The sequence below is a fragment of the Lolium perenne genome, chromosome 3 (genome assembly GCF_019359855.2).
Source record: "Lolium perenne isolate Kyuss_39 chromosome 3, Kyuss_2.0, whole genome shotgun sequence".
NCBI classification, from domain to species: Eukaryota; Viridiplantae; Streptophyta; class Magnoliopsida; order Poales; family Poaceae; genus Lolium; species Lolium perenne.
Genome location: NC_067246.2, coordinates 9,379,191 through 9,395,229, shown reverse-complemented (window position 1 = coordinate 9,395,229; position 16,039 = coordinate 9,379,191). Strand labels below are relative to the sequence as shown.

The 16,039-nt window shown below is 45.9% G+C and overlaps 3 protein-coding genes across 3 annotated transcripts; 2 read left to right on the top strand and 1 right to left on the bottom strand.

Moving 5' to 3' along the window:
- Positions 1-520: 520 nt before the first annotated feature.
- LOC139837785 (uncharacterized) lies at positions 521-1,352 on the top strand. Its single transcript, XM_071827055.1, has 3 exons — positions 521-971; positions 1,082-1,110; positions 1,238-1,352. Exons 1-3 carry the CDS (start codon positions 537-539, stop codon positions 1,350-1,352), a joined length of 579 nt encoding a protein of 192 aa, XP_071683156.1. The 5' UTR covers positions 521-536.
- Positions 1,353-1,452: 100 nt separating this feature from the next.
- LOC127325819 (DNA (cytosine-5)-methyltransferase CMT1) lies at positions 1,453-6,065 on the top strand. The gene is made up of 19 exons (XM_071827054.1): positions 1,453-1,473; positions 1,913-2,020; positions 2,096-2,230; positions 2,328-2,427; positions 2,641-2,849; positions 2,937-3,002; positions 3,089-3,313; positions 3,469-3,527; positions 3,601-3,667; positions 3,742-4,071; positions 4,140-4,211; positions 4,284-4,370; positions 4,470-4,557; positions 4,892-5,010; positions 5,118-5,222; positions 5,306-5,349; positions 5,426-5,495; positions 5,583-5,686; positions 5,828-6,065. The coding sequence occupies exons 1-19, from the start codon at positions 1,453-1,455 to the stop codon at positions 5,985-5,987; spliced, it is 2,169 nt and encodes a 722-aa protein (XP_071683155.1). The 3' UTR covers positions 5,988-6,065.
- A 2,996-nt stretch (positions 6,066-9,061) lies between these two features.
- Positions 9,062-12,164, bottom strand: LOC127325834 (putative F-box protein At2g02030). The gene is made up of 2 exons (XM_051352658.1): positions 11,779-12,164; positions 9,062-10,498 (listed from the first exon to the last, which is right to left on the bottom strand). The coding sequence occupies exon 2, from the start codon at positions 10,487-10,489 to the stop codon at positions 9,269-9,271; it is 1,221 nt and encodes a 406-aa protein (XP_051208618.1). The 5' UTR covers positions 10,490-10,498; positions 11,779-12,164; the 3' UTR covers positions 9,062-9,268.
- Between the last annotated feature and the right edge of the window lie 3,875 nt (positions 12,165-16,039).

The following is a 16,039-nucleotide window of genomic DNA, read 5'->3' as shown; positions in this document are numbered from 1 at the left end:
AATGCTAGCCTCCTCAATTATGTTTTTTTAGAACTTATTAAATTATATGGTTGTTCATTTTGCATAATTTACTCCTTGTATTAAACTCACGACTCAACACGGATGGTAACAGATCGTTGGAGCCATAATGAGACCGACCCAAATGGTAAGTGAGAATCGGTCTATTCAAACCACGATTTCATCCATATCCAGCATTACCGCGCGCGATTTCGAAATTCAAACCACGCACGCAGTAGAAGGCAAGTACGTCCTCTGAAGGAAAGCGGAGGAGGGAGGAGATTTCGGCGTGTAGCTCGGAACAGCCACGACGCGACGACTGCGGCGAGAGGAGGTCGTGGCTGGGCCCACCCGCCAGCGGCACGGCGAGCTCATCTGCCCGTTGCATGCGCATTCCCGCCCATTCCGCCATTTTCCAAAACCACCCGGCGCAGCCCTCCTCAAATACTCAACCGCCTCGCCTCGTCTCCGCACAACAACACCCACCACCCTGCGAAAAACCCTAGCCCACCCACCGACCTCCCATCACGTCCACGCCAATGGAACCGCCGGCGCCCGAGCCGAGGCGCTCCGCGCGGCGGCCGCGCACGAAACCGGCCTACGTCGACGCCGACGCCGAGATCGAGCCGGCCGGCGTCAAGCGCCGGCGCAGAGCCCGTGGGAAGGGCAAGCCGAAGCAGCCCGCGGCCGCGCCGGCGACGATGGTGGACGACGACGACGACGACGTCTGCGCGTCGGAGCCGGACGAGGAGCAGCTGCGGCTGGCGGAGGAGGAGGAGGAGGCCGCCGCGCTCGAGGCGGAGGAGCAGGCCAATGCGCAGAAGCTCGGCGCCAGGAAGAAGAGGGCGGCGGCGCCGCCGAGCGCCACGCAGGAGCAGCCGGACGACGCCTCGGAGTCGGAGGACCACTTCGTCGGCGACCCGATGCCAGACGACGAGGCGCGGCGGCGCTGGCCGGAGAGGTACACGTCCAAGGTAATACGTAGTCCATCTCAATCTCTTCTCAGCACATAGATCGTGGACATCATGTTTGGAAACTTTGACGGCTGATGAAGAGTTCCTTCTACCATGTTGTTTTGCCCCAGGACTCTGACGATCCACAAGTTACTCAGTGGTATGGCTTGTTCCTTCAACCTGCATGTCCTTTCACCTTGTTATTATACTTACCGTAATTAAGGGATCTAAAATCTGGGGTGCTTTTAACGCGTACATACGTAAACCCGAAATCTCTGTCGCTGCAGGTCGGACCGGGAGGAGGAAAAGAGCGCCCTGTGCCACTACACATCTGCTCGTGTGGACGATTCGAATTTCGACCTTGGCGACGATGTCTATGTCCGGGTAACCTACCAGCCGTGATCACCTATCTACTTTCAGTTGCAGTGTGTAGTATCATTGATTGAGTGCCATGGTTATCGTTTTGCTAGCTAGAGCGGTTCTAAATCCATGATCGTAGTGTATGCAGACAGATGCCTATCTGGTACAGCTTAATTTGGGCTGCCATTTTCAGTTATGATGTTTTTTCTTAGTTGGTTCTCTTATTATAATTTTTTAAATGGTTCTACATGCTCTTTTGTGTTTCTGGCAAGCTGCTAACTTCCGGGCTGGACATTCAATTAGAATGTGCTCACTTGGTGCTTGCATGTAAACTAGCACTTCTCTTGTACCAATTCAACACTGTAATATACAGGGCTGGATCTAGTTTTCTAAACTGTATTTGATCATGATAATGAAGATTACGTATGTAAATCAAGTTCTGCATTTGATAACTGAACCATCAAGGGCACATGTTTCATCTAGTACACTAGGACTACAGTTTTGTCTCCTCTATCCCTTTTTGCAACAGGCCGGGTTTCTAGTTTACACCAAAATAATAAACATATATGTAGTCATATCACTGCTATTTTGAGTGGGTGCAGGCTGCTCCTGGCGAGAAAGATTACATCGGCAGGATTACAGAATTTTTTCAAGGAGTTGACCATGTGTCTTATTTCTCTTGCCGCTGGTTTTTCCGTGTGGCTGATACGGTACGTGTTAAGCAGGCTGTTTTCTTCTTCTTCTTTTTTGACACAATTCAGCATATGTCTAAGAAAAAGTTGCAGGTCATCACTGAGAAGTTGCTGAACGTTGGTGATCATGAACATGATGATAAGCGGGTTTTTCTTTCGGAGCAAAAGGATGATAACAAAATTGGGTCTATCATCTCGAAAGTAAATATTATTTATGTTGGTCCAAATGTAAGTGCTTTGCTCATTCTTTCAAGTTAATGAATTTGAACCACATACTAATGTTTTGCTGATCTCTATATGTTTCATTATGGTGAAACAACTATAGGTGGCCCCGCAGGACAAAGCTCAGCTTATAGCAAAGTCAGATTTGTATTATGACATGTCTTATTCGGAAGCATATTCCACATTTTCTAATATGCCACCAGGTAATCACCATAGACTTGTATGGTCTGATTATATATATTTTTTTTAAAATGGTATAATACGTAATGATTTTGATATGTCCCTGAAGTACATTAGGCAAACTAAAAATTCATAAATAGTGTGTACCATGATACTAAGACTGGTACAATACAGTAATGATTTTGATAAATCCCTGAAATACAGTAATGTTTGTTGATGAGTTAATTCTTTTGTAGAAAATATTGGCGCAACAGGCAGTGAAACAACATCCGATATTTCTTGTGATGATGATTTATCTTCTAACGAAAAAGTGATTGCCGACTTTGCGGCCCCACCTGATGCACAAACGGGAACAGCAACACTGCTGGACTTATACTCTGGATGTGGTGCAATGTCAACCGGTCTTTGCATGGGTGCAGCATTGTTTGGCTTGAAATTCAATAGAGTAAGTTTTCTGATTAGGATGTGTTAGGACATCCTATGGCCTTGAAGGTAATTTAATTTACAATCTAAATATCAATGTCTTGTGCAGAAATGGGCTGTAGACATGAACCCACATGCTTGCAGCAGTCTAAGGCATAACCACCCACGTACAGAGGTAGGTACTAACTACAATTGGCACTGAATTAAATTCCCTGTTTTATTAATCTGGCATACTTGTATTATTTTATCTCTAATTTGTAGGTACGAAATGAGAAGGCCGAGAATTATCTGTCCCTCCTTCAGGAATGGGAAGCACTTTGCAAGGCATATGATGTCTATAATAGCAATTTTCTACCACGGACTTTGAACGATGATGAAGTTGATGTTAATGTACCTCTCTCAGAGGGTACATTTGAGGTAGAGAAGTTTGTTGATATATGCTATGGTGATCCAAATAGCACAGGAAAAGATGGCTTGTGTTTTAAGGTACTGCAGACTCGATTGTTCAAAGTTCTTATTTGTGCAATTATTTTGTATTTCAGTGTTACTTTTATTCTTTCTCTTGAATGTTTAATGGTGTACTCGTTAATTTAGAATATTTGTAAGCAAAGTTTATTTCAAGATATATATTATTTATATAGGTACGGTGGAAAACGTATGATTCTAGTCATGATAGCTGGGAGCCATTTGATGGTCTTAGGTTGGTATCTTCTTCATTGTATTGCTCTTTATTTTGTTTTGTCAATAGTATCTTACCCTAGTTAACATTTCAGAGATTCTCCGGAATGTATAAAAGAATTCGTTGAGAGTGGTTATAGGGAATCCATTTTACCCTTGCCTGTAAGTACATCCCTCCTTGTTCGTTTTGGGATCTTGTTCTTGTGCTACCTATTAATGTATTTTTAATTCCAAAGGGCCGTGTGGATGTTATCTGTGGAGGTCCTCCGTGTCAAGGAGTTAGTGGACTAAACAGACATAGGAAGCACAAAGATCCGCTGACGGATGAAAGAAACCAACAGCTAGTTGTGTTTATGAACATTGTAAACTTCCTTAGACCCAAGTATGTTCTCATGGAGAACGTCGTAGATATCCTGAAATTTGCAGATGGGTTTCTCGGGCGGTATGCGTTGAGTCGGCTTGTAGCCATGAATTACCAAGCTAGACTTGGGATGATGGTTGCCGGATGTTACGGGCTACCACAGTTCAGAATGAGAGCCTTTCTTTGGGGAGCTCTTCCTTTAGTGGTATCTCTCTTTTCTATGCTCTTTTTTTACCTTGTAGCTCTCTTTCTAAGGTTTATCTGAAAATGTAGGTACTTCCGAAGTTTCCTCTTCCCACTCATGATGCCATTAGTCGAGGACAACAAGTGCCAACTAAGTTTTCGGTACGAGAACACATTACTAACACAATGTTTTTATTATTATTATATCTTGCTAAAATGATGTTCTGTTTTCAGCAATGTCTAGTTGCATGTGATGAAACTGAAGCTAAGAACGTGGAGGAAGCTCTTGTCCTAAGAGATGCGTTGTCAGATTTACCAAAGGTTACTGATTGACTTCCATGCATACTCAATTATTTTTTTAGTATTGCCTGTACATTTGTGGACTTCTCTCTTGCTATAAATTATATTGTTTTTCTGTAGGTTGGAAACGATCAACCTAATGATGCGATGCCATATAATAGTAGGCCCATGACTGAATTCCAGCGCTATATCCGACTCAACCGTAAAGGTAAACCCACATACTGTGACATGTTGATGTTTAAAATTATATAATATGAACAAGTAGTTTTATGTTTTTGTAATGAATTTTCTGTTCATTTCTTATCTCTTTCATTGTATCTGCAGAGTCATGATTTTCGTGTATTTCAGTCATACTGTTCACTTTTTATCCCTTTCTTTGTATGTGGCATAGTCATTTTTTCTTATATTTTCAGTTATGTTGGTGGTTCAATGATGTCACCTTGCCATAGTTTCCATCATTTTTTGTGTTTGGAGTGACTTCTTGATTACTGTGAGTTACTTTGTGACATGCTGAGTTACTTGGCTCTGTTATTCACTTTAAGCCATGATGGATGACTCGCTTGGAGATGCCACTCCTAAGAAAGTTCAGCTATTTGATCATCAGCCACTTCAGTTGAATAAGGATGATTACGAACGTGTGCGGCGCATTCCCAAAAAAAAGGCAAGTTAAGGCAGAACATGTGTTATTCTCTTTATCTTTTTGCCCATTCCTGTAATTATTTTTTTAGATCATCTATCCTGTAATTCTAAGCATTATTTTTATGCCAGGGGGCCAACTTCCGTGATCTGGGAGGTGTACTGGTTGGGAAAAACAAGAAAGTTGAGTTTGATCCAGATATTCCTCGTGTATATCTGTCTTCCGGGAAACCATTGGTATTTAAAATCAGTCTGTGGTTCAACCAGCTTTAATAATGTTTCTATTTCCCATGTTTTAATCATCCTTGCTTCTCTTGTAGGTCCCTGATTATGCAATGTCCTTCATGAAGGGGAAGTCATTTAAGTATGTATGCTGACTGAATATCCTCATGTAATATTCCTAGAACTCCACCAATAATCCTTGTTGTCTGGCTCTGCAGACCATTTGGACGCCTGTGGTTGGATGAAACTGTGTCAACCGTTGTGACGAGAGCCGAGCCTCACAACCAAGTAAGATCTTGATAAAATTTATGGTGCTTGTATCATTCTTTGATAACCTGCCAATATATTTTGTTTGATGGGGACTTTTGCATGCAGGCTATATTGCATCCGAATCAGGACAGAGTTTTGACTGTTCGCGAAAACGCAAGGCTGCAGGGCTTCCCAGATTACTACAAGCTGGATGGCCCCATAAAACAGAAGTAAGTTGATCTAACTTGACATCAACTATAGTTTTGGATGAAACAAATTCTCTGAACCTTGTTTATTGTGAAGCTGATTCTTTACTTTTGCGGGAATTATGAAACTGATCCGGTTTCGTTGCGTGTGTACTTTTGTTGCAGATATATCCAAGTTGGGAACGCTGTTGCTATCCCTGTTGCTAGGGCTCTGGGGTATTCCCTTGCACAGGCCTACCAGCAGCGTGAGTTCGATGGAGACCAGTGCCCCCTGTTCAAACTGCCTGGAAATTTCATTCCTGTGGCCGCAAGATTGCCCCGATGAAATTCTGGAGACGCAGCAGTAGTTGAGGAAGAATAGCTTGTTTTTTTTATTCGGATCATATACTTGCTTTCCAAACGTTTTATTGTTTCTGCAAAACTGTTCTGGACAGATCAAGTCCGTTGCTTGTAATCAAGTTCATTTATTTCCGATTGCTACTATTCATTCAAATTTTTATAGAGAAGAAACGGAAGGATGGCCTTCTTTATAAGTGTCATGTATGTTTTTGTTGTGTTATCTTCTGGAGGCACATTTATGACTGAATCTGAGTCTGAAACTTTTGCTATGTGCCTCACGTCTATTAGTCAGTATTCTCTGAATTTGTTTGAGCTCAGTACTAAGCTACTTCACCATTAGCGATGCAAGATTTCTAGATTCCGGAATCTGAAACTCGCTTCTGAAGATATGTAATTTTTGCCTCAGGTCAATTAGCCAATATTCTCTAAAATTTCTTGAGTTCTGCTTCTGTACTAAGGCTCTTCATCATTGGTGGTGCAATATTTCTGCAGTGCTGCTACTGAATGTTCAATCTCTTAATAACTGTTTTAGTCGGGATATTGCCATTTGAATAAGATGGCAGTCCTTATATTACACTGACATATCAACTTTATTTTATTTTCGAGACGATGTCTGACAGTTGGTGGATGGAAGGCGGCGCCTGGGAGGCACGCTGGTGACCATGGCGACTCGGCCGAGGGGCGGTCATCAAAGCCCAGTGGTTTTAGAGCCTGCAGCATGTTTGGTAACAATTAGGAAGGGGAATGAGAGTTTATAAGAGTGAGCTGATGGAAGGAATAGGCATGGGAAGTTGCTTTTTCATCCCAATCCCTTGTTCGATAACGCATGGTAGTTACAATCGGGAATTAAGTAACAAAGCGTTTTCTCCCTCTAATCTCACGAATTACCAGGGTCTGACCAGGGAAGAGATTAGTGGGAATTGACGTCTTGAATTCCCTTTCCCAAACCCACCTAAATTCTCCATCTCCCAAACATACAAGGGATTTAATAGCCCGTACATCTTAAATTCCCATTCCCTTCACTAAACTCCCTCCAACCAAACAAGCTGCTGTTGACAGAGCAGCGCCGGCCGAGCTACCGCTCTTCGACAAGCGCGTGTTCGCCGATACCCTTTTGGAGATGCGAAGGCAGACCATGAATGCGGCGATGCGTTCATCAGGCTTGTGCTCAATTTGTTGATGACGAGGGACACGTGGGTGGTGACTGACAGCGTCGTTGGCGCTCAGCGATGCGGTGGACGTTCGGGGCCAAAGAGTCGACGCGTTGGACCTCACGCACCGCGTTCTGCTCGGGAGAGCAGTGGCTTTGGACGAAGCATCAGGCCTCTGCTCGAAGTGGCAGCGATCACCATGATTCGGGAAGTAAATCTTGCACCAAGAACAACGAGTATGAAACTGTCCTCATTTCTCTCATTGTTCTTTCAGATTCTTATGTGAACCAGCATGAACTGTGTAAGGACCCGAATTCACAAACAAGAAAATAAACAGCTGGGGTAATAGCACAGCTGCTGTCCTCTCACTCCTTCCGGTGGACCGTGGACACTCGGCGGCGGCGAGGACACAAGACAGGTAAACAGAGCACACGCTATGACGCTACGATCATCTTTGAGAGCGTTCATTTTCTTCAGAATATTCAGAGTTGTGTTGCTACACACTGCAACCTTCTCTTTTAGCAGTACATCGACCATACACAGTATCAGCTACATTAGTGTTGACCTAAGCCATGCCTCCACTATCCCCGCTGCTTGACAATTAGCACATCACCGGAATTGCATAAATTAGTCATTTTAAATTTATTATTTCTTTCTGTAGTATTAATTTTTTAGGAAAATTTGCTGCAGAACACCGTTATTTTTTAGCATTTGCTCAAACAGACCGCCCAATTGTGTCTTTGCTAGGTACCATTACAATTTTGTGACACATTTGCCAGAACACTAAAAACGGAAAGTTTTGCACTTTTACGTGGGATGGCTGGTTTTGAAGACAAAGGGCAAAACTTTCCGTTTTCAGCCAGGTGGTGTGTTCTGGCAAATGTGTCACAAAATTGTAATGGTACCTAGCAAAGACACAATCGAGCGGTGTGTTTCAGCAATTAAGTCCTTATGTCCTAATTAGATTAGTTCCCGAACCAAAGCCCTAATCTTTTATTTATTCACATGCATTATTTCGTTTTTAAATCTACAATTTTGTAAAAAAAAGGCCATTGAAAAAATTTCAAAAAAAATGTTGAAGTTAAGTGATTGTTTTTTCGTGGCAACTTGTATGAAAAAAGGACTCCATGCCAATAGGTGCCTAGAAAATGATTTGAGGTGATTTTAGCCAAGGTGAAAATGGCTTACATGAATGTTCATGCATGATATGAATTTTTGTGATTTTTCCCAAACATTGTTATATTATGTTTTCTTGGACAAACTCACAAACGTGCCGTAAGTCCGCAAAGTATCAGACTTGGGATGCAAAACCACTGCAGAAGAGTACTTCTGGAGTTCTGGTGCTTCCACGTGAAACATTCTTGGTGAAATGAAACATTCAGCTGGGGACACTATACGGCTTGAGGATATTTGTGTTGGCTATCTAATTATTCTCAATGCAAGCATGTACAGAAGCCAATCAAGCAACCAGTGGATACTTTAACTTGACGGTGATACTTTAACTATCAACGAAAACTCTACCAAATGGTAGGACATAAGTACAACACATATGTTAGCTGTAATGGAATGACAGACCTGAACTTCCATTCTCAAAGCTATAGGCAGTATCCAGTCAAGAATCCCTGTTATATCCATCACTTTATCTGCTCAACTTGGTACTACTTGCTCAATTGTTTGAATCTCTTACTACCTTATTATTTTCTATAAAACCGGAATGAAAGGATCTGAAAACAGGGCTGCCGATTGATTTTACTGTTAATGAGTAAGAGTATTAAAGCAACATCTACGAAGAAAAATGTTTACAACTACAACTATAGCATTTATAAATTGTTGGCAACAAGTTTTTGCAGAATTGGGGCATTCGCTCTATACCGAAGAAGAGTGATCTCTGCAGTGAAGCCAGCCTTCCTAGCAGAGAATCTGGGTCGAATCCCTTCAAATATAAAACCTGTTCATTTGCTTACAAATATTCCAATAAGCGGGAAAGACAACCTCAGATAAACATGTTCCAAGAAGCTCTTTTTTTGCTTCCTTTGAGAGAGTCAAAACACATACTAATTAAAAATATGGCAAGAGCAAGAGCAACAAATGAACTCTGCTAAGCAGCAACAGTTATTCAAATTCGGACCAGGCTCTCGGTGTAAGGTATTACATTGAAGTAAAAGATTTCCTGCCCAGACCCAGCATCCTCATCGGTCGTGCCATCGTGCTGGTACCTCAGGCGATCCAGCTCGCATATGGTGTCGATCTGATGCGTCTGCAGATCGTAACGACTGATGTAGTGTGACGCCCTTAGGATCACCGTGCCGCCACCAGGGAGGAGAGCCACCGGGTGCGCCATCCCGGAGATGTCGAGGGTGTAGCGGTGCTCCCATCGCGTGTCTTGTTCCACCAGCGTCCAGATGTTGAGGGGCTTGCTGCTGCTGAAGGCGGTGAGGAACAGCTCGCCGTGCACCTCGTCCAGGATGAAATACTCGTCCAGGGCAGGGTCCAGCGAGTCGGGCAGGTGTGTGACGCTGAAGCTCTCATCGTCCAGGCTGAGGCGGAGGATGCCGCGTGGGCTCGGATCGAGACCGGGCTTGTCAATGATCCAGAACAGTGCCCCCTTGGCGAACACAGGGGTGATCCACACGGTGACAGGGTACAGTGGATTGGGCGTGATTTCCCTCCATGAATCTGAATCAACGCCAACAGTGAACACCTCCATCCCCATGTCGTGGACGCCCGTGAGAGGGTCCCTGGAGCGGTAGAAGGCCCGGACCACCTTGTGCCTGCCGGTGCGAGGGTCCCGGCCAAGCCCTACTGGGAGGCAGGCCACGTACTGGTACATCTTGTTGCGGTTGTTGATAGGCAGCCGCATGGCGTCCCTGGTGGCCGGGTTGAAGAGGTAGACGTTGGTGTTGGTAGGGGCCACCACCAAGCCGTCGCAGTGCGCAAAGTAGCACACCGAGTTGAACTCCTCGAGGAAGTCGTCGGTGTGCATGACGAACCTCGCCTCAGATTCCTCCTCTTCGGAGGAGGGCTGCTGCCACTGGTAGAAGCTGATATCAGTGGAGAAGGTGGAAGGCCAAGGCTCGCCCTCGATGACGTGAAACAGCGTGTGCGGAGTGACGAGCAGCGACGGGTTCTGCCTCCATCTGGAGGCAGATTGCTGGAGATGCGAGCGGATGAAGAAGGGGTCGGAGATGATTGCGCGCAACGCCTTGCTCACAGACTTGAACCGCAGGAGGGACTTGACAGGCAGCCGGAGGAGGATCTCAGTGACAAGCTCGTCCAGCAGCTCGGCCGGAGGAGGCAGCTTGGTCGTCTTTCTCCTCTTGCAAACCTTCATGTCCATGGCGTGGTACTGGTACATGCAGCAAGGGAAAGATCGTGTACACGAAGATTAGTAACTCGGCATCCATGGCCCGGAGCCCCGGACAACTAATTTTGCCATTAGAGTTGATTATAATCAATTCATCAAGTTTCATTTGCATGCGGTGTGCAAGATATCAGAATTTGACATCATGATTGTTATATAGATGATCTAGTTTCCTCAATCTCTATTTCTGAAGAAAAAGAAGATCAAAGAAAGGTGGTGATCATGGTGCAGATTATAGTAAAACAGCCCCGCATACCAATAAACAAACAATAGTGTCAGTAATAGAAAATAGTTGGTTATGTCATATGGGGAAAAATAAATAGTTGAAGCAACCATTTTCCTATCAGATAATATAAACACAACTATAAGCTAACACCATGAAGTTTTTTGCCAAGATCATAAAGTTGTTATGCCCATTTCTAGATTAATGATGGCTTCAACATAAATGGACATGAAATTTTTCTGCAAGGTGGAGCTAACCAAAAGGCATGTAGTGAAGTCTTAGCATGCATTTCCATATGCAGCATCAAATATGAATGCAGGTTACTGAACAAATTGTGAAAGAATACGACTTTGGGGCATGATAAGTTCATCAAATCACCATGTACGTAAATGAAGTGTTCGAAAACCGAAAGAAAGTGTAGCACAAAGCGACCAGATACTAACCATCAACCAGGTCCAGTCCAAGTTAAATCTATTTCTTTGGTGAAAAGTTTTACAAACATATTGTAGTTGCAGAAAATGAAATAATCCATATCACACTCATGCTGTCATCTCACAGCATATTTTACACCCAACAAAGGAAGCGAGCACCAATTCTGTACTGAAGATGAGGAAGCACCACCGTCTCCGTATGGGACTTTCGATGGCATCCGTGTAGCTAACCGTGTTGGTACTACGGGTAGGAAGAAGCATCGCATCCTTGTATTGTTTAATGGTGTATCTAGCCCCAGAAGAGGAGATGGGGAGCAGGTTTTCGTGGGCGTGCCATCACCAGTGATTATCTACACGCTTGGTACTAATTACATGGTGGCACATTCCTGTAATGCGTAAAAGTGGGAAGCAATCGATCTCCACTGATAGTTACGGCAATAAATATAAATGCGTGGCCTATAAGCATCAGCAGCCCGCGTTTAGGAAGCAAATTAGCATTTCTACAGCACGCATCACGCAAGATTTCGCTGGATTCGCGGTTTGTTTATAGTACAAGGTAAACATAACCGACAGATTAGAAAGGGGGGTTTGAGGGGGCGCGCGGGATTCACCTGCGATCTTTGTGGTTGGAGCAGTCCGTCGCACGGTGGCGGCCGGCGTGGTTTGGTGTGCGGCGGGGGCGGCGGGGGTCTTGCAGCAGGTAGAATCCTGGCGCGCCTCGGCGGGTGAGGTCCGTGCAGGAAGTCGGCGGAGAGGCTCCGGGCGGACGTCGGGGGAGGGGGCTTGGAGGCTCTGGCCGCGCCTGAGTCGACGGAGAAGGCTTTGGCTCTGCCCTCGGTGGCGCGGCGGAGTTCACGCACGCACGCGCGCCCGCTGCGGGTGATTTGTTGCGCGCGCGGTGGCGCAGAGCAGGCAGGGCGCGACGTCGGCGGGGCTAGGTCCGCGGAGGCTCGTCGGATTCGAGGGTTTGGAGGGGGGAATTTTTGGGGGAGGGAATTTGGGCGCATTCACCGGTCTCTAAACGAGCAATTTAGCTTTAGTAATTGAAAATCAAGTCACATCAAGCAACACATACATGTGTAAATTAAAAGATAAACCAGGATAAAATAATCATCCTGAATTCGCAGATAAAATTTTAAAGGATCTACCTAGGGTTTCCTGCAGCCACCGTAGCCCGTGGCCGCTGCCCAACTCCAACGCCACTGAGACGGACACAGGACCAGACACCTAGCCTAGATCATTGCAAGATCCAAAAAAGCATCATCGCTAACGAGACTTCCTGAATCAATGAACAGGCCTGCTAAAAGCAGCGAGGCACCTGCTATATGGCACGTCGATCGGGGGACATCCCCGTGCTTTCTTGGACCAAGATACGCCCTCTCCCATCGCCGAAGCACACCATTTTCTTCTCTTCTTTCAAAGGGTCACTCCACAACGAAGTGACTCCTGGGACCGCAATTGTAGAAAGTTCTTGCCTTTTGCCCTTCTTTTGGGCTCTTGGAGAATCACGAGGAGAGAATCTTGAGTTGCCTCTTGGCCTTGAGCTTCTTGTCTTGTTGCCGTCCCAAAAGTTCTTGGCTGCGAGAGCCATGTGCTCGTGATAGTTAGATTGAAAGTCATCCGAACTCCATTCAACGGGATCCTCATAACTTTCACTTTCTTCATGTTCGTTGACCTTCAAGGCGAGATTGGGCTTGTGGGCGTTGTGTGCCCTTACCACTAGGGCATCTGCATTCTTCTTTGAGATATCCAAAGCGATGATCTCGCTAAGGACCTCATTTGATGTCATGGAGTGGAAGTTGGCATTTTGGCGGATGGCGGTCAACTTGACTACCTCATAAGGGAGGATAGAGTTGTAGAATTTCCTCTTGATCCAATTGTCATCCATAAACGTGGCCCCATGGTCACACATTTGCACGGAAAGAGCAACAAGACGTCGGTACATCTCTTCGGCGGATTCTCCTTCGATCATGATGAAGTTGTCGGCCAAGCTGTTCACTTCGTCGAAACGAGAGCTTTGGATGCTCTCCTTTCCGAGGAAGATCTTGTCGAGTTTATCCCATGCTTCCTTCGAGGTCTTGAGAGTGCGAATGTGAGCTCGGTCCTTGGGAGACACCGCCATGTGGATCATGTGAAGGGCGGTGGTGTTGAGCTGGTCATCAACCACCTCCTTCCGTGAGAGATTGTGTGGATCATGTGGCTTGAATCCTTCCTCAATAATGTGCCAAAGTGCGGCTCATTTCCCCCTCCCCTTCTCTCACCTCTCTACAGTAGCTGAGCGGGCTCTCCGCCGTTCTTGGTCGGACCAAGGCCCTCTCCGGTGGCGCTGCCGCCAGAGAGTGGCTGAGGCTCTGTGCCCGCCACCGTAGGTTGTATAGAAGTAGAGTTGGGCCGTATGCCCGAGTCTGGAGTAGGGCTCAGATCTGTTTTGACCGGATCTGGGGCTTGTGATGTCTACGCACGCTTCTATTCCTGTAGACAGTGTTGGGCCTCCAAGAGCAGAGGTTTGTAGAACAGCAGCAAGTTTCCCTTAAGTGAATCACCCAAGGTTTATCGAACTCAGGGAGGTAGAGGTCAAAGATATCCCTCTCAAGCAACCCTGCAATTACGATACAAGAAGTCTCTTGTGTCCCCAACACACCTAATACACTTGTCAGATGTATAGGTGCACTAGTTCGGCGAAGAGATAGTGAAATACAAGTAATATGGATGAATATGAGTGGTAATAACAATCTGAAATAAATATGGCAGCGAGTAAACATGCAACAGAACAGTAAATAAACGGAGATTTGATATTCGGAAATAAGGCCTAAGGATCATACTTTCACTAGTGGACACTCTCAACATTGATCACATAACTGAAACTACTCTACACTCTCTTGTTGGATAACAAACACCATTCATTGTGTAGGGCTACAAGAGCACCTCAATGCCGGAGTTAACAAGCTCCACAACATCCGGAGTTCATATTTAAGTAACCTTAGAGTGCATGATAGACCATTGCAATTATACCGAGTACTAACATAGCATGCACACCATCACCGTCAGGCTATGAAAGGGGGAATAGATCGCATCAATACTATCATAGTAATAGTTAACTTCATAATCTACAAGAGATCACAATCATAGCTTATACCAAGTACTACATGATGCACACACTGTCAACATTACATCATGGAGGAGGAATAGACTACTTTAATAACATCACTAGAGTAGCACATAGATGATATTCAACTAGATCACAAAGAGAGAGATGAACCACATAGCTACGGTAGAGCCCTCAGCCTCGGGGGAGAACTACTCCCTCCTCATCATGGGAGACAGCGATGGCGATGAAGATGGCGGTGGTGTCGATGGAGATGCCTTCCGGGGGCACTTCCCCGTTCCGGCGGCGTGCCGGAACAGAGACTTCTGTCCCCCGAATCTTGGCTTCGCGATGGCGGCGGCTCTGGAACTTTTCTCGTGTCGTGGCTTATTCTCCTAGGGTTTTCGCGACGGAGTCCTTAAGTAGGCGGAAGGGCAGCCTCGGAGGGGCCCTGGTGGGGCCACACCATAGGGGGGCGCGCCCCACCCCTTGGCCGCGTCGTCCTGGCGTGTGGGGCCCCCTGGCTCCTCTCTGGCCCTTCTTCGGTGCTCTGGAACCTTCCGGGAAAAATAAGATGCTGGGCGTTGATTTCGTCCAATTCCGAGAATATTTCCTTTCTAGGATTTCTGAAACCAAAAACAGCAGAAAACAGGAACTGGCACTTCGGCATCTTGTCAATAGGTTAGTTCCGGAAAATGCATCAAAACGATATAAAGTGTGAACAAAACATGTAGGTATTGTCATAAAACTAGCATGGAACATCAGAAATTATAGATACGTTGGAGACGTATCAGCTTGCTATGGTGGTTTCTCTCCGGCGAGCTTCGATGGAAGGAGACGTCGGGCCATGTCGCCGCCGCAGAGATCTCCGTCAATAAGGTCAAAGTTCGCCGTCTAGCGAACTCCGCTGAAGCTTTGATGTATCTTCTCCTTATGGCCTGCCATGGAGGCTAGGAGAAGGGGAGAGACAACAGTGGCTTCGGTAGATCTGATGGACGGTGGGGGTCCGCGGATGCTCTGACACCTCTACGCGGCGCAGATCAGTCACCTGCTGAGCTCCTTGGTAAGTTTCCATGGTGGAAGAAGCCGGAGGTCGCTCTTACGGTGAGCCCCTGTCTCAATAAGCGTAGCCATCTTCTTCCTGGTGACTCTGCTTCTCCCCTCCTCTTGGCCGACCTTCGTGGCGAGGGAGGTGGTGTGGGTGGTTGTAAAGTCGCCAGGATCTGGAGATGGTGGTCTGGTGGACATCCTCTTCCTCGAGCGAATCACATGGCGATCGACGATGTCGCCATGATCTTTGGCCAACAAGGTGGCCCAAATTCAACCTCCAAGACGGAGGCCCTCTGGATCAGCAGTTGGAGCTCGACGCCTCCACGAGACCAAGTGGTTCGTCCCCGGCCTCATGGAAGCAGCCAGCGGCTGGTGTCAACACCCGGATTTTTAAGTCCAGATGCCTATTATGCCGTACATCGCAATCCCAGGAATAATGTTTTGCGAGACATAATAGTAAGTAGCATAGAGTCATCATTTATTACAACACACATTGTCTTACAACCATAGATCACATGATCCAATATTACACGAATATATTGTTCAACAACACAAATAGTAGCGGAAGCGAAGTAGTAGTGGACTATCTATTCCACAGGCAACGCTTGACGTTAGAAGACGATCCTAGTTATCGTAGACGTCCTGTTGTCCGTCATCCTGATACTGGTGCTCTCCTTCAAAGTCTGGCATTTGAATAGCCAGGGCAAAGCCATGAGTACTTTAAAGTACTCGCAAAC

What these genes read in the sequence shown, in the direction of transcription:
- LOC139837785 (XM_071827055.1), top strand. Translation starts at nt 537, where the DNA reads ATGGAACCGCCGGCGCCCGAGCCGAGGCGCTCCGCGCGGCGGCCGCGC. An exon ending in CGGAGAGGTACACGTCCAAG is followed by an intron (nt 972 to 1,081) that starts GTAATACGTAGT and finishes GTTTTGCCCCAG; the next exon opens with GACTCTGACGATCCACAAGT. An exon ending in GATCCACAAGTTACTCAGTG is followed by an intron (nt 1,111 to 1,237) that starts GTATGGCTTGTT and finishes CTGTCGCTGCAG; the next exon opens with GTCGGACCGGGAGGAGGAAA.
- LOC127325819 (XM_071827054.1), top strand. Translation starts at nt 1,453, where the DNA reads ATGCAGACAGATGCCTATCTG. An exon ending in GGCGCATTCCCAAAAAAAAG is followed by an intron (nt 5,011 to 5,117) that starts GCAAGTTAAGGC and finishes TTTTTATGCCAG; the next exon opens with GGGGCCAACTTCCGTGATCT. An exon ending in ATGAAGGGGAAGTCATTTAA is followed by an intron (nt 5,350 to 5,425) that starts GTATGTATGCTG and finishes CTGGCTCTGCAG; the next exon opens with ACCATTTGGACGCCTGTGGT.
- LOC127325834 (XM_051352658.1), bottom strand. Translation starts at nt 10,489, where the DNA reads ATGGACATGAAGGTTTGCAAGAGGAGAAAGACGACCAAGCTGCCTCCT.